Here is a 25789-nt window from a genome sequence, read left to right as displayed (position 1 = left end):
CTTTCAGTTGTGGGGGCGTTATAATGTGAGGGCTAATCCCATTGTTCGTTGATGGTGGGTAATGATGACTAGCTGCTTTCCCTCTAGCCTTACACTGCTAAAGCAGGGACGACTAGCGCAGATAGTCCTCGTGTAGCTTTGTGCGAAATTCAAAAACCAAATTTATACAGTTCATTTCTTACGTATTACTCCCTGTACACGGTTTTATTTATCATGTTTGTTTTGTGATTTCACATTTCTAGTTTAGTTTAAAAGTTTTCGAACAATAATTTAGAAACATTTTGCAAAATTTATTGGTCGGCGTACTTATATATATTTTTTCTTTATTTCCTGCAGTACGAGACACCGCTGCGATTGTGGTGACACCTGTCCGGTGGATTTACTGTCTCCTTTCTTTACTGTCTCTGGTGTATAGTTTGTTGTCTGTGCGCATATGAACTGAAAATATATAAGAGAAATTCTTGGAAGAGTAAAATGAGGTAGTCGATGATGCAAGGACATCTGGTGACGAGAAAAAAGCGACTGTTTTTTTCTCCCCAAGTAAACACTATTCATATGTTTTTCTATGTGGTTACAACAAATCTACTCTTATGATCAACATCTGTGGAGTATGCTGTGCTGTCTACCATGTGTTTTATTCTTGTTGACGTTTACATTATAGCTTTATATGTTAATAAAATTGAAATACGACTGGTGTGAAAATCACTGTGAGGAGAGATATGTGGGAGTTGACTACGTTGCTGTAAGATAAGATAATGGAACCGTGAAATTATCTCATTATGAATACTTGTGTATTTCCAACAGATACGTAAATATAACTTTATAGAAAAATTTGATAAAAATACAGAGGAGAGCCTACGTTATCGCTTTGATTGTATAAAGTTCGAAGACTCGAAGACCAAAGCTCAATTATTTTGCCTGTCTTACTTGCAAGGCACAAAGTTATGATAGAAACTTACGCAGTTTCCCTATTTTAAAAGAAACCTTCGTTTATCTGATAATACTGGTAGGGATTAGTTTGAAGGTAAAAGTCACAAAAGCATTTTTTTTAGAAAAGCTGAACATACATAATGACTAAATGTTGAAAGTAGAAATAATGTAACGGTATACAACGCTGTATTTTTTATGTTGAAAGTAGAAATAATGTAACGGTATACACCGCTGTATTTTTTATGTTGAAAGTAGAAATAATGTAACGGTATACAACGCTGTATTTTTTATGTTGAAAGTAGAAATAATGTAACGGTATACAACGCTGTATTTTTTATGTTGAAAGTAGAAATAATGTAACGGTATACAACGCTGTATTTTTTATGTTGAAAGTAGAAATAATGTAACGGTATACAACGCTGTATTTTTTATGTTAAAAGTAGAAATAATGTAACGGTATACAACGCTGTATTTTTTATGTTGAAAGTAGAAATAATGTAACGGTATACAACGCTGTATTTTTTATGTTAAAAGTAGAAATAATGTAACGGTATACAACGCTGTATTTTTTTTTATTGCAAAACGAAATTGAAATCGTTTCAACTATTTAAACTTACCTTGTTTAAACAAAACTCTTCAAAGTTTTTCATCATGCTGACCTCTAATCACCAACACCTTAAACTTCAGTTACGAGTACAATAATTGATTCAATAGGATATTGTTAAAAGTTTTTCAGTTATATAAATTAATGATGAATTGTGTTGTGATGGCGGATACGTTTATATCTGTAATTTAGACACTAACGTTTTGATAAATAGCTACTTATTATCGGTGTATATATATATTTTCTGTTTTAACTCATAAAAAAAAGTCAGGGTTTTTAACAGCTGGTAGATTGTGCGTGCAAATAGTTTGATAAAGTATGTAAAAAAGCGAACGTGGAGCAAAAAGTAGGCTTAGTATACATCAGGGAATATATATATATATATATATAATCGATAAAAGCGTTTAATTATTTATCTAGGAAAAGGAAACGCCTAATTTAGCACAAGAAAAATCTGCTTTTTTGTTTTTAGAATAATAAGAAATTACTTATATATACTTGATATTTTACTATATTTTTAGTTATCCACAGTCTCGGCAGTTCAATAGAAAAAAACACACAACATATATAATAGTTTTATGAATATCATTACAGTCCATCTGTGTTTGTCGCATTTGCCTCGGACGTGAAACGCGTTTAAACGCAGTTTCTTCAGGTCGACTTCGCTACAATCGGTAAACTATGATTGATGATCTAATCCATCAGACATTCTCAGAGTTGCGTTTTATGCACCGTAGACTGTTAGGGACCCCGTAACATATGCATTCCATTGACGTGTCAAAAAGAAAGTATAAAACCTGTAATATTTTGGATTTTGCTTAGAATTATGTTAATAGGTGTAAAAGTGCCTCATTTAGTCCAGTGCAGAAAAAAAAGTCTTTTTTTTTTCTTTCTTAACGTGAAGGAGTTTACCAAGAACCAACGAAATTTTCTAACTTTCGAAAGATAATAATAAAATTATTCTAATCCGCGACCCTCGTAATCTGAAGATCACGAATTTGAATCCCCGTCACACCAAACATGTTCATCCTTTAAGCCGTGGGGACGTTATTACGTGTCTGTCAATCACACTATTCGTTAAGAGTAGCCCAAGAGTTGGCGGTGGGTGATGATGACTTGCTGAATTCCCTCTAGTCTTACACTGCTGATTTAGGGACGGTCTTCGTGTAGCTTTACGCGAATTTCAAAACAACTTCCATCTTAAATTAAATAGTTTTCAGTTGCTCTGGCCAGTTTTCAAGATATTTTTTCTACAAACGCATATATTTAGACACTTGAAATACTTAGAGGTTATAACTTTGGCCTAACTTCCAAATCTATTGTTGGCTTTTGATAAAAATAATTTTTAAGCCAACCACAACAACCACTTAAAACACTGACTACCAGATGACGAGTTGGCTCCCTTCACGACTTCCAGAGTTAACAGAATAATAATATTTTTTCCTGAAGAACAAGAGGAGATCCCCAGTAGCCGCGGCACTTGAAATTATTTTAGAGAAAATTAATCCATGTGATCTTTGTTCCCCTTATTATTAGCTTTGTTTCTGGTCGCCAGCAGTACCAAATGAGGGGCGCGCGCATACCCGATTCAATCTACCCTCAAATTTATATTCTTTTCAGACAGGATCAGAGTAAATCGATCTATGAGATCATGGGAGTGGTAAAAATACATCAATCGAAACCTCCTGCGTTCAAAACAGTAATTAGATCTCAAATCGGTCAAGATATGACAGAAGTTACGAGATAAACGTTTGTAGTTAGAAAAATAAAGAAGAAATCTCGGAGCCGTTTCATGAGCCGAGACTAAAACGATTTCTAGTAACATGAAGCTGACTAAAACCGTAAAACGCCAGTCCCAAATTAGCACAGAGACTTGACGTGGAATAATAACCCGAAGTAGAACAACAAAGAAATATCTTGTGATGTTCAACACAAGTTGATGAACTTTAAAAAGAACTCTTGATGAAACTTTGTAGAATGGACAACAACTGCCTGTTGTGAAGACACAAGTGTAGAGGAAGACGTTTCGAAAGTTTTCCGCCTTTCGTCTTCAGAAGACTTTCGAAACGTCTTTTCTACACTCGTTTCTCCACAACAGGCAGTTGTTGTCCATTCTACAAAGTTTCATCATTTCTGGAACCGAAAACAATTGAGAAAAAAAAGGAATTATATTTAGAAAGAGCATGAATAGCCTTGCCTTCAGGAAGATGGCGCTAAAATATTGAGTTAAATGTAAGTATTTTATAAAATATATATATATAATACCATACTTACTGTAAATAGAATATGATAAAATTTATATTCGAATGTTAGTATGTAAGTATGGTAGCTTATCATGAATTCAATCTGTTTCACTATAATCACAGGTTAGTTCGCTGATAGGATTTGAACCTACTACTTAAATTCAACCAATAGAGTGGTAGCACGTGTATGGGTCCACCAATGAAATGCTAGTGCTAGTGTAACAAATGACGTTTGTTATACACGTAGTTTTTCTTCACTTCATTTAGTCAAGAATTAGAAGTACAACAATAAAAAAAACTTACGTGTTATGTAAACACATCTTTAAAAGTTGGTGTCAAATATAAGTTTTCTATGGAGTTTGTACAAAGACAAACAATCACGTTCCTGATATATTGAACTCTACAACAGCGATTATTATCATTTTTTGTCTCCTTTGGTTCAACTGTAAATATATCTACGTACAAGTACTTTAAACATATTTAACTGGGTTAACTGAACGTAGGAACAGTTGTCATAGAAATATCTCTTCACATATTCCATTTAGGAAGACATAAATTGCCCGGAAGTGTTTTATTCATAATAAAGTAGGTAATTTGAATTTCGGAATTGGTTTCCATGGGTGTTTTTCCCTTAATTAAAATATACGTATAAATATATTTTAACACATGTCGTTCTGCCCGCATAACTACTTTTCGTATCATAACTGGACTCCAGCGAAACCCTTTCAAGCTGTTACAACATGCCTTAAATATTGATCCAAAGAAACTTGTGGACCGGTTTACAGCCGAACCGTAATTCCGTGTTATAATCAAACATACGTAAGTCATCATCAACTGGTAATAGATTAGTTCAAGCGTAGGTTACACATTACTTAGAATAACATTATAACCCTTGCTTTAACAGAATTCTACAGTAATATTTAGTATTTTTAATGAACTGCAGCCTTCGATAGTAGTTGAGGATCGATTAGCAAATAAAATACGGCTTTTATGGATCTATAAATCTGTTGGTGCACAGAAAGATGTTGATTAGTTGGATCTTTGTTGTTTGTTTCTTTTCCCTGTTTCCATATTATTCATAAAGTAAAGTTTGTGATTTTCAAGAGAGAAACAGCGATATCTGGTTAAAGGAATCTCTTCTGGTACTTAATGAGATGTTTGAAGAAAAACTGAGTTTTTAAGAAACGTATTTGTGCACAGAAAAGCTTGCTAAGAGCCAGAGTTATTTGTGAACAGAGAAGACAGTTCCAATATTACCTGTTCCATAGTTCACTCTGCCGCCATTGTTACCCAGGTGAATAGTGAATAACATGGCTTCAGATCTTCTCTTGTGAACGTGGGTTTTCTGCATAACAAAGAAGAAAGTAAAATGTTAATATGTGTGTGCGTATGTGTTTAGACTTGTGTTGGTTTAGTAAATCCTTATATATCGATGTACACAAACTAAAACTTTTTAAATAACCCAATGTCTTATTATTTAGATTGTTATTGTGCGTCTTCTATGAAGCTTCTTTGTAAATATGTTGAATTACGTTGTCGCAAAGTTTAATAAAGAATATAGAATGTTGTGTCTTTTACTTGATTAATGATTCTAACGAAAGGTGAAAGGTCACAATCACAATGTTAATATGTATACACTGACGTCATAACTAACCCGTTTAAATCACAGTTTAATCCAAGCATCAAATAGTGTATCTATACGTTATTTATAATATGTGAAGAAATTAAGGGATATATTTTATTATAATAATACTCACTGTTAAAACCTTCAACATGTTTAACACATACAACAGGTCCCTACAGTAGTATGTCTGCGGACTTGCAATGTTATAAATAGGGTTTCGATATCCGTGGTTGGCAGATCACAGACAGCCCATTGTGTAGCGTTGTGTTTAATTAAAAAACGTAACAAGTTTTTTGGCTTGTGATTGGTCAGTTATTGATAAGAGATCAGTTTACTTTTTTTTAGAAAACGGAGTTTGTAACTGGAATGAAGAAACACAAACTTATTAGTTAAAAAATCGCCATAATTTTTTGATACAGTTTATGTTTATAAAAAACATGATTATATTTTAAAATAGCATCACAACGAAAATAACCTTTCTCTAACGTTTTAAAATAAACATATAATCAAGTTGAAACTTAGTATGACAACTTAAAAATCTCACCATCAATAACCACAGTGACTGTTTGTTTTTTTCATAATGGAGACAGCTACAGAAAGTATGGTTGGTATGACTTTCACTAGTTTACTTCGATAATAACGTAATACACAAAACTGCCTTTGATAATAATAAACATTTTTAATACTAAAGGAATATTCTTCCGTTTTGTCCATCGATTGCAGTAAGTTTACGAACACATATCCTCATTGTGGTTTTGCCCTAAAGCAACAAACTTTAGTTGATGTTTAGATACAAATGGCAGTAGAAATCTAGTAACAACCAAAATATTAATTTATTTGTTGTTTAATAATATATTTAGCTATTTGTTTGTTTTTAAGTACAAAACATTACAGGCCCGGCATGGCCAGGTGGTTAAGGCACTTTTCCAGTAATCCGAGGGTTGCGGGCTCGAGTCCCTGTCGTACCAAACATGTTCGCCCTTTCACCCGTGGGGCGTTAATGATGTGACGATAAATCCCACTATTCATTGGTAAAAGAGTAGCCCAAGAGTTGGCGGTGGGTGGTGATGAGACAACTAGCGCAGATAGCTCTCGTTTATATTTGCAAGAAATTCAAAATAAATATATGCTCTATCCGCCGTCACTGTTATAAGTGATATAAATTTTGTCAGCTAAGTGTAGTACTAGATTTCAGTTACTAGTAGCTTATACTTGGGAGATTTTTATAAAGGTTAAGGGTCGCATAACAAAGAAAAATAAGTGTTCCAAACGTATAACTTTATATGACATTCTCTACACAATTTATTGTAACAGTGATATGTTAAGTCCCAGTAACCATTTTGAAATGTCTGGTTTTACAATGTGTTGTTCTTAACTACTTCCACAAGCTCATGATTTTAAACACTTCATATTTTCACTAGTCTTATTCTTAGGTATTCTCTACCTTTTATATGCTGTGTAAATAAACAAAATATTTCAACTTGGTAATTAAAATGAGCCATTTTTTTTCGAAATCGATGAACGAAACGTAGGTGGATCACTGTGACAAAATTACTGCTAGACTTTAAGTATTATACCTGCAATGTTTTAGATTTATAATGTGACATGTTTATCACAGATTTTCACATCATTAGAAGATTCGTTTTGAATTAATAGTTGATAAAATAATACGTCAACATTTGTATTCAAACATAAAGAAGCCCATGTCCACATGTATAAACTGACAGTTATGTTTTTGAATCAACATGCAGTCTGTAGCATGATAGAAGAAACATGTTAGTTTTTATAGCAATTAAAATTGTCCTGTTTAATTTACTGTTTAGTTGCAATGTACGTTAGTTTAAGTATCTCCAAATCTACTAAGGAATCATCGTACATTGTTCCAATTTTACCAGACAATAGTAAAATGATTTAATTTCGTACAATATCCCTTAATAAAGTTTTGAATGAAAACAAAGAAAATTAGACATAATTAGATTTAATCTATTTTAAGACGTTGGAAAATGGTCTTTCTCGCTGCGAATATATTTTTCATTCACAAAGACTATATTTTGTTGCATATAAAGTGGCATTTCCTGAAAAGGAAATGAGTTCTTTCAATATATTTTTGTTAGAATAAAAATATTGAATTGAGATTTGTCTTTTTAACCTAGTGATGTTGAAAGTTCACGAGGTTAAATACTGCACGTGGAAGAACGGAATAATACACTGACACTTTCGGCTTCTTTTGTTCTACCGAGGCGAATTCGTTTCTCCTCAAACAAGGCATCGATTTCGGCTTTCAGACGTTCTTTCAGATGTTTGTTCACGATTGTGCTTAAAAGATTGAACGCATCTTTTCCAGTTACACGAGTGTTAAAATCTGGTAGCATTGTGCCCATTGGGATTTAGATTCGTAAAGAGACAAAATAAGGTTGATTAGGAATCTCTTCCACACAAGAGATTCGGCTACATCGATCTGAAATCTCGCTGGAAAACTGCTTTAATGTTTCTTCATGGAACGGCTATGGTCATTGGTTCTAAAATATCTAGCTCTTCCACTTTATTTCCTCCTTTCTTTTTGTTGACTTTAATCAAAAGAAAATCTCTGCTATAGACTAGGTTTTCTGCGAAGCCCGTCAGTAATGTTTATTCATCTACTTTTGAAAGCCAGCCTAAAAAAAAATGTCTACGCATACTGTTTTCATCCAGTCACACCTCATCAGTGGAGTCTGAGATTGGACACAAATTCCATTACTTAGTTTCAAAAGGACACATATTACGAGTAGCATTGAAATGTATGGTTTGTTCTATTGTAAACGGGAGATGAGACAGAAACCCATAATTAACAAATGAGATTGGTACGATAAAACGAATGTGATTACTTAATAAAACCTCTTTATTTCAATATTCTTTTAGTATTTGCTTCAACCGATCCATTAGCTATAAGGGTGTTCACATAACGCGTCTATTTTCTTAAAGCACAGTCACATTAGGCTATCCTCTGTATACATCGAGGGGAATTGAGGCCTTCATTTTAGCGTTGTAAACACATAGACGTACTGCTGTTCCAGCGGGGAACATTCACGTGATATTTAGGTTCTAATCTTTCACTGAAGAAGGACGCTGATGTTTTACATGTTGCAGTTTACTTCGTATCGTATCTTGTTATCTCCACTTGAAAACTTTTGAACTCAAACTCTGTTCTTTTTCTTAACCACGTGATATGTGGCTCATTTTGTAAATGTTTGTAGCTTTCAATTTGAATTTTTTAAAGCTGGCAGACGCACATTTGATATTTGTTTCACAGACCCAGCTAATTTTGTACAATAGTAAACGTATGCAGTTCTTCCAATAACTTAATACGGCAGTATTGTGCAAATAATCATAATTTATCTTACATTCTTTATTTTAATGTAAACATATCTTATCCCTGTACACACACTCAAGTGTTAGAGATAAGGGGAACTAGTCCCCCATAGTGGGGCGACTCAGAACATACATTTCATAAATTAGAAAGAAAAGAACCAAAATCATTAGATCCATCCAACTGTACCATCTATCCATTGATTTCACTTGCTTTCCAACAATAAACGGAAAAAAGAGTTGTTCTTGTTTGTTATAAAGCACAAAGCTACACAAAGAGTTATCTGTGCTCTGCCCGCCATGGGTATCGAACCTTAGTTTCTAAGAATACAAGTTAGCAGATGTAAGTCTGACAACTTAGAGCTATGAATATGCCATTTGTAAACAAACAAAAGAGACACGGGCTTTATGAGATTCAATTAAGCCAGAACACTAAGCTACAATTGCACCATCTATCCACTAACCTTATTTGTTTCCAAGACGTAGCTTGACAATTGGAAAAAAATGTTTCCCTATTCAAATCATTCTATGGCACATTTTACTTTAAAATCATACTTTCAAAGTGTAAGTATTATCTAACAATCATTATTTTACTTATCAAAGTAAGCACTCTCCATAAAATATAAATACCCACAGCACACTGCAACGGGGACTCTGGCGGTTTATCATTATTTTTTGTAGTTTTAATAGTTATTGAGTAAGATTTAAGATAAGTCATAATAAATGCTTATTTCATTCTTTAATATGTGAACAAAACTAACAACTGTGACAACACGAGTCTGGGCTTAACATGAGAACAAAATTGACAACTGTGATAACAGGAGTCTACGGTTTAATATGTAAAAAACTGACAACTGTGATAACACGAGTCTGGGTTTAATATGTGAACAAAACTATCAACTGTGATAACAAGAGTTTGGGTTTAATTTGTGAACAAAACTAACAACTGTGATAACACGAGTCTAGGGTTTAATATGTGAACAAAACTAACAACTGTGATAATACGAGTCTAGGGTTTAATATGTGAACAAAACTAACAACTGTGATAACAGGAGTCTACGGTTTAATATGTAAAAAAACTGACAACTGTGATAACACGAGTCTGGGTTTAATATGTGAACAAAACTATCAACTGTGGTAACACGATTCTGGGTTTAATATGTGAACAAAACTAACAACTGTGATAACACGAGTCTGGGTTTAATATGTGAACAAAACTGACAAGTGTGATAACACGAGTCTGGATTTAATATGTGAACAAAACTAACAACTGTGATAACACGAGTCTGCGTTTAATATGTGAACAAAACTAGCAACTGTGGTAACACGATTCTGGGTTTAATATGTGAACAAAATTAACAACTGTGATAACACGAGTCTGGGTTTAATATGTGAAGAAAACTAACAACTATCATAACAAGAGTCTTGGTTTAATATGTGAACAAAACTAACAACTGTGATAACACGAGTCTGGATTTAATATGAGAACAAAATTAACAACTGTGATAACCAGAGTGTGGGTCTAATATGTGAACAAAACTGACAACTGTGATAACACGAGCCTGGGTTTAATATGTGAACAAAACTAACAACTGTGATGACACGAGTCTGGGTTTAATATGAGAACAAAATTGACAACTGTGACAATAAGAGTCTGGGTTTAATATGTGAACAAAACTTACAACTGTGATAACACGAGCCTGGGTTTAATATGTGAACAAAACTAACAACTGTGATAACACGAGTCTGGATTTAATATGAGAACAAAATTAACAACTGTGATAACCAGAGTGTGGGTCTAATATGAGAACAAAATTAACAACTGTGATAACAAGAGTGTGGGTTTAATATGTGAACAAGACTGACAACTGTGATAACACGAGCCTGGGTTTAATATGTGAACAAAACTAACAACTGTGATAACACGAGTCTGCGTTTAATATGTGAACAAAACTAGCAACTGTGGTAACACGATTCTGGGTTTAATATGTGAACAAAATTAACAACTGTGATAACACGAGTCTGGGTTTAATATGTGAAGAAAACTAACAACTATCATAACAAGAGTCTTGGTTTAATATGTGAACAAAACTAACAACTGTGATAACACGAGTCTGGATTTAATATGAGAACAAAATTAACAACTGTGATAACCAGAGTGTGGGTCTAATATGTGAACAAAACTGACAACTGTGATAACACGAGCCTGGGTTTAATATGTGAACAAAACTAACAACTGTGATGACACGAGTCTGGGTTTAATATGAGAACAAAATTGACAACTGTGACAATAAGAGTCTGGGTTTAATATGTGAACAAAACTAACAACTGTGATAACACGAGTCTGAATTTAATATGTGAACAAAACTAACAACTGAGATAACACGAGGCTGGGTTTGATATGAGAACAAAACTAACAAATGTGATAACACGATTCTGGGTTTAATATGTGAACAAGACTAACAACTGTGATAACACGAGTCTGGGTTTAATATGTGAACAAAACTGACAACTATGATAACACGAGTCTGGGCTTAATATGAGAACAAAATTAACAACTGTGATAACAAGAGTGTGGGTTTAATATGTGAACAAAACTGACAACTGTGATAACACGAGCCTGGGTTTAATATGTGAACAAAACTAACAACTGTGATAACACGAGTTTGGGTTTAATATGTGAAAAAAACTAACAACTGTCATAACAAGAGTCTTGGTTTAATATGTGAACAAAACTGACAAGTGTGATAACACGAGTCTGGATTTAATATGTGAACAAAACTAACAACTGTGATAACAAGAGTCTGGGTTTAATATGTGAACAAAATTAACAACTGTGATAACACGAGTCTAGGTTTAATCGTAAGTGACCTTATAACCTTTTTCCACGCTGTCTGTAAACTTCCAACTTTGGCCCAGGAGCTACAAATATGAACAGCCACTCGTTTCTGCTTTCGTCCAGTTTGTAAAATTTCAACACTTTTGGCGACCTGCATTTCAGACAAAATTAATTGACTGTAATCATGAAAGAACAATGTTATGCCATCATCAGCAAAAGTGAAGTGGTCAGTAAAACAGGAAACCATCCAGATGAAACTGTTGTCTTTCACGTGAATATAAGCTGTGTCGTGTAAATGTTTGGACTCTTTAGTAGTGTTTTCATTAGCTCACACCGAATACAGAACATTAATGAAGTTTACTATTCATATGACCGTGTAATTGATAAATCAAAATACATTCTAAATCAGTGCTAGATATTACACCATTATAACTAAGTAAAATGAAGATTATTTGTAAATTCAGTTGTAGTTTTATCTTTTCATCATCTGTACGTTTTTCAAATTTTACCTTTTCAAAACTTGTAGATGTTTTCGTGTATGTGAGGATTACACGCGATTTATATAAATTATGTTTCGGATCAACCGTTTCTTTGAAACTTCTCTTAATCGTCGTTCCACTCTGTCTGATATCGGCCATGAGAGAGTGTTGTTAGTTCTTAAACCTCCACCGTACATGAATGTCGGTTTCAAAGTCCGAGTCTCGAAGACCGAAGGCGCATGTTATGTGTCTTTATAAGTACATGTCTAAAGAAGCTGGAATCTTTTCAGTTTCTCAACGTTTCTTCTCGTTAAAAGTTGAATTGGTTGTCACTTACGTCTCCACGACTGAAAGAGTGAACATGATCGGTGAAGAGAATTCGAAGTTGCGACCCTCAGATTGTGAGTTGAGCGCCCTAACTTCCACGTCATGGCAATTCCAGATTGTCAGGCCACTCGACTCGCAGTGAATCGTAGGTCCAAATCTCCGTCCGACGAAAGATGTTCGCCTTTTCAGTCGTGGAGGCATTATAATGTGGCGGTCAATCTCATTATTGGTTGGTAAGATATTAGGCCAAGAAGCGGTAGTGACTACCTGCTATAGTAGGAACGGCTAGCGCAGATAGTCCTCGTGTAGCTTTATGTGAAATTCAAAGAAACCAAACTAACTTTCAGGCTTTGCCAGGCTTCAGTGGGCTAGGGATAACACACTTCAAAGTCATCCTTCTGGACAACAACAAATGTTCTTCCTTTCAGAACAAACTCTAATGTCGTTGGCATCTAGTGAGGCACAAATAACACTTTAAAATATACGTTTGGTCAAAGGACTTTCTCTGGTAACCATGGTCGTAATTTTGCAGACGAGAACGTTGCTCCAAATTCGTTGGTTTAGAATGTAGTTTGAGTCGTCGTTGCCGTCCTAAATACTCAGATGTTCCAGAGTTTCCACATTCATAATAAAAATATATTGTCCGTTGATTATACAGTGTTAAGTAATCTCGCTGGTTTGAGGACAGTTTGTTGTTGTTTTTTCAATAGTACTTCAGCAAGAATTCCACTGTCCTAACGGCCGAGAAGTCACCACGAACCAATCAATGATATAGGAGTAACAAAATGTCCTCCATAATGTTGTATCACTGTTATCACACTTGTAATCGTTCTGCAAGTGTTTAATTAACCACATTTGTAATCTACACATCAGACCTGAAGGTGAAGCTCGATTTTAGGTGTAACAAATATTGTTTTGATATTTATTAGTTTCTGAGAATTCTGAACAAAAAGAACTGATGAAGGTGATAACATTTCAGAAGATAAAAAGAAAAATTCGAGAAACTAACTTCTAAACTTAAAGCATGAGAACTCACGAATCATTTCATTAGATTCAAATATCAATGTTTTCTTTTTGGATTCACAAATATAAATCATTTTGAGATTAAAAGGAAAACAACAAGCGTTAGTGGTGATTTATCACCATATGCAATACCTTATGAAAATTTATTAAATTATTCTTATAAAATACGAATAATAATAAACAACTTTGAGATTTTATTTAATAAAACTTCATTTTTAGCGTGAGCGATAGTCAGACACTAATTAATCAAATTTTAAGAAAACGAATACAAATTTTTAGATTTTAAATAAAACCAGTATTTTTTTAAACCACCTACGCAAAAGAAATAAAACATAAATAATCACTTCGGCTTTCACTGTATTATATTTTCAACACTTCATACTGATTAAAATGGTAACGAATATAGATATATTTATTTTGAGATATGTTAACCTAATTCATTTGAACTTTATTTTGCACACCATACTATCTTCTGAGTGACACGTAATTTCGCTGATAAATTTCACGACCTTATTTGAATTTCATTAGATTAGTAATTAAATATGCAACCTGTGCTTATGTTTAATTAGATATAAATATTTAAAACAATAATTTAAAGATAGAAAAATGAAGTGTTATTGGTACACAGAAACTTGTACTTTACGAAAATGTATTTTTCAAAATTAAACCTAAAATACCATGAAAAAAGAATTAGAATCATTAGTGGTAAATTAATACATTCAAGAAGACAAACATTTATTGACAACAAAAGTTATCAGATGTGCTATAAGGCTTAGCCAACTACGTATGGGAATTTTAACATCTGAGGGTTTGGTTTGAATTTCTCGCAAAGCTACACGAGGACTAACTGCTCTAGCCGTCCCTAATTTTACAGTGTAAGACTAGAGGGAAGACAGTTAGTCGTCACTATCCACCGGCAACTCTTAGGCTACTCTTTTACCAACGAATAGTGGGATTGACCGCATACTGTAATGCCCTACGGCTGAAAGGACGAGCATGCTTGGTGTGACGAGGACTCGAGCCCGCGACCTTCAGATTACGAGTCGAATGCCTTAACCACCTGGCCATGCAAGGCCTAACATGTAAAGGAAATGAGCCTATAGCATCATATCGTTGGTGTTTTGAAACAGCTTCTCAAGTAAGAAGGCTAAAACTACAATTAAAAAAAATTACCGAATGTAAAAGATAGCCAAATAAAATAGGATTACACACCACAAAGAAAGACCGGTACGACTTTACTTATTAAGAAGGGTACCTGTAGAAATATGACACACACGGAGATAAGGATACACCATCTCTTCATTAGGCCTATCTTTCATTCGCGAGCTTCAAGTACGACGAAGTTTATATATATTGGAAGTGGTACCAAATACATAACACCCACCTTCTAAAAGAACTATTCATTATCTGAAGCCAGTAATGGGAAGGTAATTAACCTAATTTACAAAAACAACAACAACAAGACTAATATAGTTAGACGACTCAGGATAACCAGCAAAAGATATTTCCTTAAGATGGCGTTACGGTCCCAGTAATGATCATATAAATATAACGAAATGTAAGAATGAACTTATGTTACGTTGTTTAACGAACATTAAATTTCCAACAGTACTTAAAAGCTAATGATCATCGTTTGTGAGTTCATTAAGTAAGGTATGCTATATGTTTCTTTAATGTTACTTTCATTAACAGTATCGGTTAGAATGTTTAATATATGTAGGTTTATTAAATTTATTTTTAATTATTATATCTTTGTTGTAGAGACAACTTGCATCGTTAGCTTATTATATTGATTTGGGACTCACCTATGTATCCTAAAGTTGTTCAGTCTCACGGTACATTATTGGGTTTACGGCCGAAAGTGTCGTTAACAGCTAAGATACTCAACTAATGAAATAATACAATCTTATTTTTATAATAAAAACGCAAGAAAAGTATGTTTAGTTAGCTAAGCTTTTCATGAGGTTAAACTTTAGTTTTGCTTTAATTAGGTACTTTGTTCTGGTCGAAACTTACTATGAATGTCTAGATTACAACTTAAACTATTAGAAGTAGTAAAATTAAATATATTGGCTTGGTTTTGAATTTCGCGCAAAGCTACACGAGGGCTATCTGCGCTCGAGTAAGACTAAAAGGAAGGCAGCTAGTCATCACCACCCACCGCCAACTCTTGGGCTACTCTTTTACCAACGAATAGTGGGATTAACCGTTATATTATAACGTCCCCACCGCTGAAAGGGCGAGTATGTTTTGTGTGAGGGGGATTCGAACCTGTGACCCTCACATAACGAGTCGAGCGTCTTAACCACCTGGTCAAATTAAATATAGTTAAATAGACTATCATACAAAACACTAGATGTGAAAAGTTTTCTCAAAAATGCTTTCGGTTCTAAAATATTTTATAAAGAAGCAATAGCCTTGGATAAACCTCTAGTTAACGTTTTACTGTATTCTATAATACACTAAACAAATATCATAATAACACGTTAAACTTTAATAATTTATCTTATTATCTTAATTAAGGTAAAGTCATATATTTATATTTTTCTTCCAATTTTACTTTGTTAACTTGTGCATCATGTTCTTAATTTCAGTAGGAGGGACTATTAATTTATCACCTTTCAACGTGTTCAGAACCCTGTTGAGATTGAGAAGTTTAAACGTAAAGGAATCTTGTATTTCTTATTATTTTATGATTTATGAGATGATAGATTCTATTTTTGTGATTAATCTCATGCATCGGCTCTAGTGTTTCTTTTGTTATTTAGCTAATTAACTAGTTCTTGATTTACTTAATTGTCAGCTTTAGAAAATCTCGTTTATTTAAATAAACAAATTTAAATAATAAAATACGAGGTCTGTTAAAAAAATACGCGGACTGTTTGAATTGCGCGGCTCCAGTTGGTTCCAGAGGAATCCGCTTGGTGTTGCTAGGTTCGCAAAGATCAGCTGATTACGACGCCATTTCCCGATTGCAGATATCTTCATTTGTGTATTAGCTACGCGGTTTTAAGTGAAGTGCGATTTTTTCGTTTGGCAGGTTTCAGAAGGAATGATCTGAAGGAGCAACGACTTGCTGTGAAAATTTGTGTTAAACTTGGAAAATCTGCGACTGAAACTTTTGCTATGCTTAACACGGCTTATGGTGATGTTGCTATGAAGCGTACTGCATGTTTCAAGTGGCATAAACGTTTTAAGGATGGTCGAAAGTCCATTGAAGATGATGAGCGTCCTGGACGTCCTTCCACGTCAACTGACGACCCACACTTCGACAAAATCAACACCCTGCTGCGGGCAAATCGACGTCTGACTGTCATGGAGCTTGCTGAAGAGTGTGGAATATCAGTTGGATCTTGTTACGAGATTTTGATTGAAAAATTGAAGATGCACCGCGTTGCTGAGAAATTTGTGCCTCAGAACTCGTGAGTTTTTGGCCAAACACTCGATCACTGTTCTTCCCCACCCCCTACTCACCTGACCTTGTTCCTTACGATTTTTTATTGTTCCCCAAACTCAAAAGACCCTTGAAAGGAAGAAGATTTGAGACGATTCCCGAGATTAAGGCAAATGCGACGAAGGAGCTGGAGGACATTACAAAAGAAGCGTACCAGGACTGTTTCAACAAGTGGAAACACCGTTGGGATAAGTGTGTGTGTTGGGGAGGAGAGTACTTTGAAGGTGTCCCAGACCTGTAACTTCTAAATAAAGTACATTTTGTTTTATGACGTCAGTCCGCGTATTTTTTGAACAACCCTCGTAATTTATTGTTACCATAAAGCCAGCTTAAAATAATTCCATAATTTTGTTTTTAAAACCCCTAAATGAGTCATGAAGACCAGTAAAGTAAAATTAATTTATCTGAAATGAATTGCGACATAATTACAGTTTTATTTTCATTATTATATTTATGCAGACCCGGCATGGCCAGGTGGTTAAGGCTCTCGATTCGTAATCTGAGGATCGCGGGTTTGAATCTCTGGCATACCAAACATGCTGTCCCTTTATTCCGTGGGGACGTTATAATGTAACGATCAATCACACTATTAGTTGGTAAAAGAGTAGTTCAAGAGTTGGCTGTCGGTGGTAATGACTAGCTAACTACCTTCCCTTTAGTCTCACACTACAAAATTAGGGAGGCTAGAGTAGATAGCACTCGTGTAGCTATACGCGAAATTCAAAACAAACAAACAATTTTTGCAATAGGCGCAAATACTTAAAACCTTTGCTTTAGAAGTTTATAATTGATTGGCCCTAAAAACAAGTATTTATTTAAAATCTTTTGTAACTAATCAGTCTTATCGTTTTTCTGTGTCCCACAGAGGGCGGTAAGTTTATAGATTTACAACCCTAAAATTCAGAGATTGATTCCTCGTAGTGGACACAGCAGACAACCCAAAGAGGTTTTGCTATGAAACAAACAAACATTTCCGTGTATATAAACCCAAAAGCTCAGTAATGCGCGTCCCCCGCTGGTACAGCAGTAAGTCTACGGATTTACAACCCTAAAATCAGGGGTTCGATTTACGTTGGTGGACTCAGCAGATAGCCTGATGTGGCTTTGCTATAACAAAATATACACACACACTCAAGCAATGCGTGGTCATGTGCGTTCTGTTTGCAATTATTTATCCATATACCAGCGTATCCGAAATATTTATACCCATGAAAACCAGCATTAAGTAATGTTTAAAGTATGAGTCATATTAGAATGTCTTGAACGTCACATGTGTGTAACGAACTAATATAATGGTCAAAGATAAATATTTGCAGTTGAAATATTGTTAAAAATATGAGTCAATATTTCATTTTAATTATTTCCCCAATTGTTTCTTGTTCAACATTAATAAGTGATGTCTTGGCTGTTTTTGCACTTGTAAAATATTTTCATTTAAAATATTTGTTTGTGTTTCGGAGAGGATTGGTTTGAATTTCGCGCAAAGCTACACGAGGGCTATCTGTGCTAGCCATCCCTAATTTAGCAGTGTAAGACTAGAGTGAAGGCAACTAGTCATCACCACCCACCGCCAACTCTTCGGCTAATCTTTTACCAACGAATAGTGGGATTGACCGTACATTATAATGCTCGCATGGCTGAAAGGGCGAGCATATTTGGTGGAAAGGGGATTTTTCGAAGAGAAAAGCAAAATAAATATTTCACAAGCTTAATGGATCGAAGTTTGGGGGCCGGGGTAAATTATTTATATTTGTTTGGGGGCCAGGGGTAATTATTTATATTTGTTACAAAGATTGGGGGCCAGGGGTAATTATTTATATTTGTTACAAAGTTTGGGGGCCATGGGTAATTATTTATATTTGTTACCAAGTTTGGGGGTCAAGGGTAATTATTTGTATTTGTTACAAAGTTTGGGGGCCAGGGGTAATTATTTATATTTGTTACAAAGTTTGGGGGCCAGGGGTAATTATTTATATTTGATATAAATATATCAATAACATGTAATTTTTTTAATAATCTAAAATCAATATTTCCAATGAATAAATATAAAGTAATGTATAATTAATATACATTAACCCGCAGTATTACAGGTCAAGTTCACCTGACGAGGAACATTACAATATCACAGATTAAACTAGTCATAGAATATATAAATCCTTTTAACACATTTTTTTCTTCATCAAATTCTCGGAGAAACGTGTTTATTTCTCAGATCAATCGAATATTACAGCATAAATGTACAAACAAAAGCAAATAAACTTGGTTCACACTAGTAACGAACTTACTAAGCTAAGAAATCCTTTTCTAAACTGAAAATGTGAACTTCTTCCTTCTTTATCTTACGGGATATACCCTGAACAACCTACTTTATATACCTTTACATTAAATTTCGAGTTGAAACTATTTTAATTGAAATTTATAACGGCTTAATGTAACTGTTGTGATAACACAAGATGTTTTTTTCTCAGCCATCTATATTGTTTGAATAAAGCTTCGTTATGAACTCGTCTATTAATAGCGATAACATAAAAGTCCCGTGGAAACTATTTGTTATAATTTGTCCTATTTTCCTACACTCTGTTCATAATAAAATGATATGAGCAACAGCTATTACAAAAATGGGTTTTGGTTTCTTTTGAATTACGCGAAAAGCTACACGAGGGCTATTTGTGCTAGCCTTTCCTAACTTAGCAGTGTAAGACTAGAGGAAAGATGGCTTGTCACCGTTAACTCGTGGGACTACTCTTTTACCAACAAAGAATGGGATTAACCTTATAACGCCCCCACGGCTGGAAAGGACCGTCAAAAATTAACAAGATCCGGAAACTTGTACAGTTAGAGTGTTAAAACAGCCGTTTTGAATAATATAGAAGTGTTTAACTTCAGTACGTTTTTACCTTGATTTGTAAAAAGTTTTGTAAATACTCGAATTGTAGGGTTAGTAGTGGAATTAGAACTTCTGTAAAGGATGTATAAGAGCTCCAAGCGTGTTAAGGCGTGCGACTCGTAATCTGTGGGTAGCGGGTTCGCATCCCCGTCTCGCCAAATATGCTTGCCCTTTCAGCCATGGGGGCGTTATAATGTGATGTTCAATCCCACTATTCGTTGAAGAAGCCCAAGAGTTAGCGGTGGGTGGTGATGACTAGCTGTCTACCCTCTAGTGTTACACTGCTAAATTAGGGACGGCTAGCACAGATAGCCCTCGAGTAGCTTTGTGCGAAATTCAAAAAAACAAAACAAACAACGTATAAGGGATAATGGGGTCTTGTAATTTCTCGTCTCGCAGGTAAGACCAGGTGGTTTGGGCAATCTGAGGGTCGTTGGTATCCGTGAGGACGTTATAATGTAAAGGTCAATCCCACTTTTCATTGGTAAAAGAGTACTCCAAAAGTTGTCGGTGGGTGGTGATGACTAGCTGCATTCCCTCTAGTCTCACACTGCTAAATTAGGGACAGCTAGCGCAGATAGCCCTCATGTAGCTTTGTTCAAAACTCAGATCAAATCTCATGGGTACTGAATGGAGTTACTAATATTTTTATTATGTGACGTTTTTCTTGCTCGTCGAAGTAGATTGTTCGAATCTTAAATGTCACCTTCCTGTTTATGAAACTTAAGTCTATATCCAAATCTATATTCTCTTTATATTATCCCTTTTAGTAAAGACTTGTCCCCAGTGGCGCAGGGGTAAGTCTGCGGACTTATATATCTAGAAGCCGAGTTTCAATACCTGTGGTTGACAGCGCACAAATAGTCCTTAGTGTAGTTTGTGCTTATTTTCAAACAAACAAACAAACAAGTATCAAAAGGCAGTTCTAAGTGCTTCCCAGTAGCACAGAGGTACGCCTGTGGACCTGTACTTCTACAATCCGGGTTTCAATACCTGTGGTTGACAGAGCACAAATAGCCCTTTGTGTAGTTTTGTGCAGAATTTTAAACGAACAGGCATCAAAAGTCAGTTCTATGTGCTTACCAGTGGCGGAGTGATATGTCTGCGGACTTATACTACGATAAACCAGGTTTTGATACCGTTAGTGAGCAAAGCATTGTTAAAAATAATTGAAGATGGACTGTAATCTATTTTAATTTACGTGAAGGACGTTTCTTCATTTACTTACTTAGATAGGGACTTATTCTTTATACTGTTAAGAGTGTGTCTTTGTAGCATATATAGATATACGCTGTATTCATTACTATTCAGTTAGATACGTACTATACGTACTGAATGGATATTTTTGCTCAAATAAAGATTATATCACATTAATACTTAGCCAAAGTTAACTTATTTCTTGTTTATTAAGCGAAATCTGTCTCCAATGTTTACTTACATAAAGGCCAATCACCTCCTAGGGCAAAAATGACAATTATAGTTCTGTTGGTTCTTTCAATAAAGACAGTCTCCACTGTTTACTTGAAAAAGGAAAAACAAAATTTGATCTTTTATTTAAATAAAGTTAAGGTCTTCGCTGCTTAATTAGTTTACCCAGAGTTATTTCTCGATAGCTTAATAGTAAGTTTAAATGTTAAAATTGCTAAAAACCGGATTTCGATAGAAGATAGCCCATTGTACAGTCCTGGGCATAACAAAGAACACTTACATTGTACGGTCCTGGGCATAACATAGAACACTTACTTCAATAAGTACTGTAATTTAAGTACTTAAGTAAAGACAATAATTCCTACTTAGTGTTTTTTTTCTCTGTTTTACTTAAATGAAAACAATGTCTTTTACCAAATTATGGACAATTTCTATTGTCTACCTAAATAAAAATTATGTCAAATTTTGTTTATTTAGTTTTCCACTGTTTGATAGGTCTAGTGAAGCTAGACGGTTTGAGTAACACCACATACAGAACCAAACGTTTCGTTCAACCTGTGGTATCACTACAGCTGTCTTAAATTCTGTAACGCCACTAATATTATGTTAGTGATATTGTAGGTAAAACGGAGGTTTCACATGTCTTGTAAATCATTAAGTGTGTAACAACCGATATAATGTTGCGGTGTTATGGGATATAACTACATTTTGACATTGTTTGGTATTGTGTGGACAGTGTGATGCGATCGAGAAGTGTTATATTTTGCGACACAAAATGCTCATATAGTGATATCACAAAGATGTGTTCAGACAAAGAACTTATAATTTTTAAGATGGAGATATTCCTTGTGCTTAATGACAATTGAAACCAAAGAAATATGGATCAACTTGAGACACCAGAACTATCGAGAAAAATATCTGCGACAAGTTGTATCGTAACTGTTCTGAGCAAAGCGCGGCATTTCATAATATATGGAAATCCACGAACACAAATGTTACTCGCAAAAGCAGTCCATATGTTTTAGATAACAGCGCGCAATATAATCAAGAAATTCTGTATGAAAAAGCGACACAAATCATGTGTACACAAATTGCTTTCACAACATATCTCGAGAAGCTGGATCATAAAACGAGTATCCCTGCTTTCTCATACAAAATTATAGTTCTCAAGTCGTCTGAAGCGATGCTTACAGACTTATGTGCGATTGCAATGATCAAACTATCGTGTTCGTACACTAGATGGATTGTAGAAAGCAGTCATAGAGTAAGCCTGTGCTTAGGACATGACAGCCCCACGAGAGACTTCTGCAGCAGAAACTATGCTACAGGGCTATTGGCACAGTTTTTTAATAAAGCATGATTGAACGTGACTTTATGGACTGTCACAAAGCGGTGAAGCTTCCAAACAATTTTAATATAACATATCAAAATTTTGCATGAATTTAGAGACCATCTAAAGATGTAATACGTAAAAAAATAGTAATTTTAATAATAAAATATTAGGAAATACGTGGCCTCCTTTTTATAACAAACAGGAACATTATTACATAAAAGGGTAACATTTCCCCAATTGTTTCTTGTTTAACATTATTACATAAAAGGGTAACATTTCCCCAATTGTTTCTTGTTCAACATTAATAAGTGATGTCTTGGCTGTTTTTGCACTTGTAAAATATTTTCATTTAAAATATTTGTTTGTGTTTCGCACTTCGCGCAAAGCTACACGAGGGCTATCTGTGCTAGCCATCCCTAATTTAGCAGTGTAAGACTAGAGGGAAGGCAACTAGTCATCACCACCCACCGCCAACTCTTGCTACTCTTTTACCAACGAACAGTGGGATTGACCATTGCATTATAACGCCCTCAGGGCTGAAAGGACGAGAATGTTTAGTGAGCCGGAAATTCGAAACCACGACTCTCGGATTATGAGTCGAGTGCCTTAACCACCTGGCCATGCCCGGCCGATTTAAAATAAAGATTTGTCTCCACTGTCTTCATAATTAAATTAATGTATCTACTCCTTACGTAAATGAATTTGTTTTGTTTTTTTAATTTTGCTCAAAGCTACACGAAGGCTACATGTACTAGTTACCCATATTGTAGCAGTGTAAGACTAGAGGGAAGGCAGCTAGTCGTCACCACCTACTGTCAACTTTTGGGCTACTCTTTTACCAACGAACGCTAGGATTGAGCGTGACATTATAACACCACTATGGTTGAAAGAGCGAGTATGTTTAATGTGACGAGGATTCGAACTCGCGACCTTCAGATTATGAGTCGATAGCCCTAACCACCTGGGATACTTAAATGAATATTCACGTTCTTGTGTTTTAACACTCAGCCCAAAAGTTTGCGGTGGGTGGTGATGACTAGCTGCCTTCCCTCTAGTTTTAAACTGCTAAATTATGGACGGCTAGCACAGATAGTCCTCGAGTAGCTTTGTGCGAAATTCTCAAACAAACAGTTTTAACACTCAAGTAAACATCGTATTATTTTATTCATGCGTGAACTTTTTGACAATAGTTATTTATATTTGATCTAAAACGTACTTTTTAACTCACTTGATTAATGTAAGATAAAACTTAATGATTTATCATCTATCACGATGCAGTGAAATAATCTCATAGACAGAACCAAGCAAGTTTAATGAGGTTTTTTTGTCCTAGTCTTCACTTCAACGAAAACTATATATGTTAAATTCCCTTACAATAAATAACACACTAAGTCGAACTGTTAGCTAATGCAAAGAGATAATGTTTTCCATTGTACTTATCAGTGTCAAGATTACGTGGATAGGAAATTGGTTTGAATTTTCTTAGATATATAAAAAAAGTATTGGCGGACCGTTTCACAACTAAAGAATGAGTTTAATGTGGATACAGTAACCAATTCACCTTTCGTTTGTTTTTATCGCTGACGCTAATGGAAGTAGCACAGAAGTACCTAAGCGAAACATTATGGAAATTTTTTTATCAAGTAATCTGTTATAACTTCTCCATGACATCACAGCTTCAAAAATGATGCCTTCATACCTAGGAGTCAGATTATGTGATGACTACTTGTGTAAAAAATGCTGTTTTGGTTTACTGTGAACAAAATTGATCTGAGTGGCTTATTTCATTGTTTAGAAATGTTTCTTACGTATTGTTAATTATGTTAAATAAAACATACACTACTATTGACAGTGAATATATTTCTTGCATTTCTCTTGTAAACGTATGCTTGTTAGATTTATTTTTATCGATTTTCGAACGTATTGTAATATTCTGTGAAATAGATGTCATAGATGACCCATAGATGTCATAGATGTCAGAGACCTCCAAAGTTTAGGCATAATCAACTTTAATTTAAACTGCTAAGCAGAGGGACTGCAACCAGTCTTTTATACGATTACTTTTAACAGAGTAATTGATTGTTACGACTTTAACTCTACCAGAGCTGACAATACGAACATTTTCAAAATCATATTGCGGGTCGAACGTAAGATCTTTTAATCGGAAGTTCGACACGCTGATATCTATATCGTCCTTGCTAGAAACGATGAAATACCGTTAGACAGTGAGGTGTTAGGTTATACTGTTTGAATGTCTTGTAATGTCTCTAAATCAGAAAGTAAAGTCATACTAGCATAAGAAGTCGATCATCTCTGGTCAATCTCTAACAAATTAGGGACTTAAATATTCTAAGTCATTTAAATATGAGTCAATTTCTTCAAGGAATACAGGTACAACGTAAATGAAGTCCATATACATAAGAAAGGGAAACAAAATGCGAGTATAGCACGACTGTAACAACTGAAGTCAGAAGTGGGATTCATCACTTATTTAGTTACTGGGAACTAATCACAAAAAAGAATTTGAAGCTGGAATCTTTTCAGCAAACTCATAGAGAGGTCGAGAAAGAGATTATCTTTTCTTTCTATTCTTGATTATTTTGGTTCTACAGAAGTCAAGATAATTTTTACTGGATATAAATCGCGTGATATACATTTTTCACAATTATTCTAAGCAGGGACAAAAAATTCAGGTAGTAAATAAATTTAGGGAATTGGATATAACATATATTTGTCCAATTACAAAAGATAAAATAAGTGAAGCTTTAATGGAAGTGGGGGTCGCACTAGATATTTTTTTTGACCTCAAGATTAATGAAAATTTGAGACCTGCTGGTATTTTTCGCGAAGATAAAAACGAATGTTACGAGCTGAGAATAAATATTTATAAGTGGAAGCTGAAAAAATAATGTCTTAAGATAGAATTAGGAGACAGGCATAAGTGAAAGAATTCATGTTAATGATGGGTAAAAGATAAGATGACTCCTGCGATAAAGTCTTGTGTTCAAGAAAGAAATATCCACTTGTATTAATCAATAGTTTGCGATAGAGATATATTTTTCTGTGCTATAAACAAAATGAGTGATAGAGTTAAAACAGAGGATATGGTGAAGAAACAATTTCCCGTGTTACTAAGATTGTTTATTTTGAATTTCACACAAAGCTACTCGAGGGCTATCTGTGCTAGCCATCCCTAATTTAGCAGTGTAAGACTAGAGGAAAAGCAGCTAGTCATCACCACCCACCGCCAATACTTGGGCTACTCTTTTACCA

General features: G+C 34.7%; 1 protein-coding gene across 6 annotated transcripts in view; it reads left to right on the top strand.

The window, feature by feature from the left end:
* The window catches only part of LOC143237360 (cell adhesion molecule 3-like), a 245821-nt gene extending 240275 nt beyond the window's left edge, over positions 1-5546 (top strand). For 5 of the 6 annotated variants that reach the window (XM_076476551.1, XM_076476533.1, XM_076476558.1 and 2 more), the window contains exon 7: positions 337-5545. In XM_076476551.1, coding sequence (XP_076332666.1) covers positions 337-437 — 101 coding nt within the window. In that variant the 3' untranslated portion in view covers positions 438-5545. Of the gene's footprint in view, positions 1-336 lie in introns of all 6 variants that reach the window. The other variant, XM_076476569.1, reaches the window with a different exon arrangement.
* The last annotated feature ends 20243 nt before the right edge of the window (positions 5547-25789 follow it).

This window comes from Tachypleus tridentatus, chromosome 2 (genome assembly GCF_004210375.1).
Source record: "Tachypleus tridentatus isolate NWPU-2018 chromosome 2, ASM421037v1, whole genome shotgun sequence".
Taxonomy (NCBI): domain Eukaryota; kingdom Metazoa; phylum Arthropoda; class Merostomata; order Xiphosura; family Limulidae; genus Tachypleus; species Tachypleus tridentatus.
This window is presented reverse-complemented; position numbering and strand designations above follow the sequence as displayed.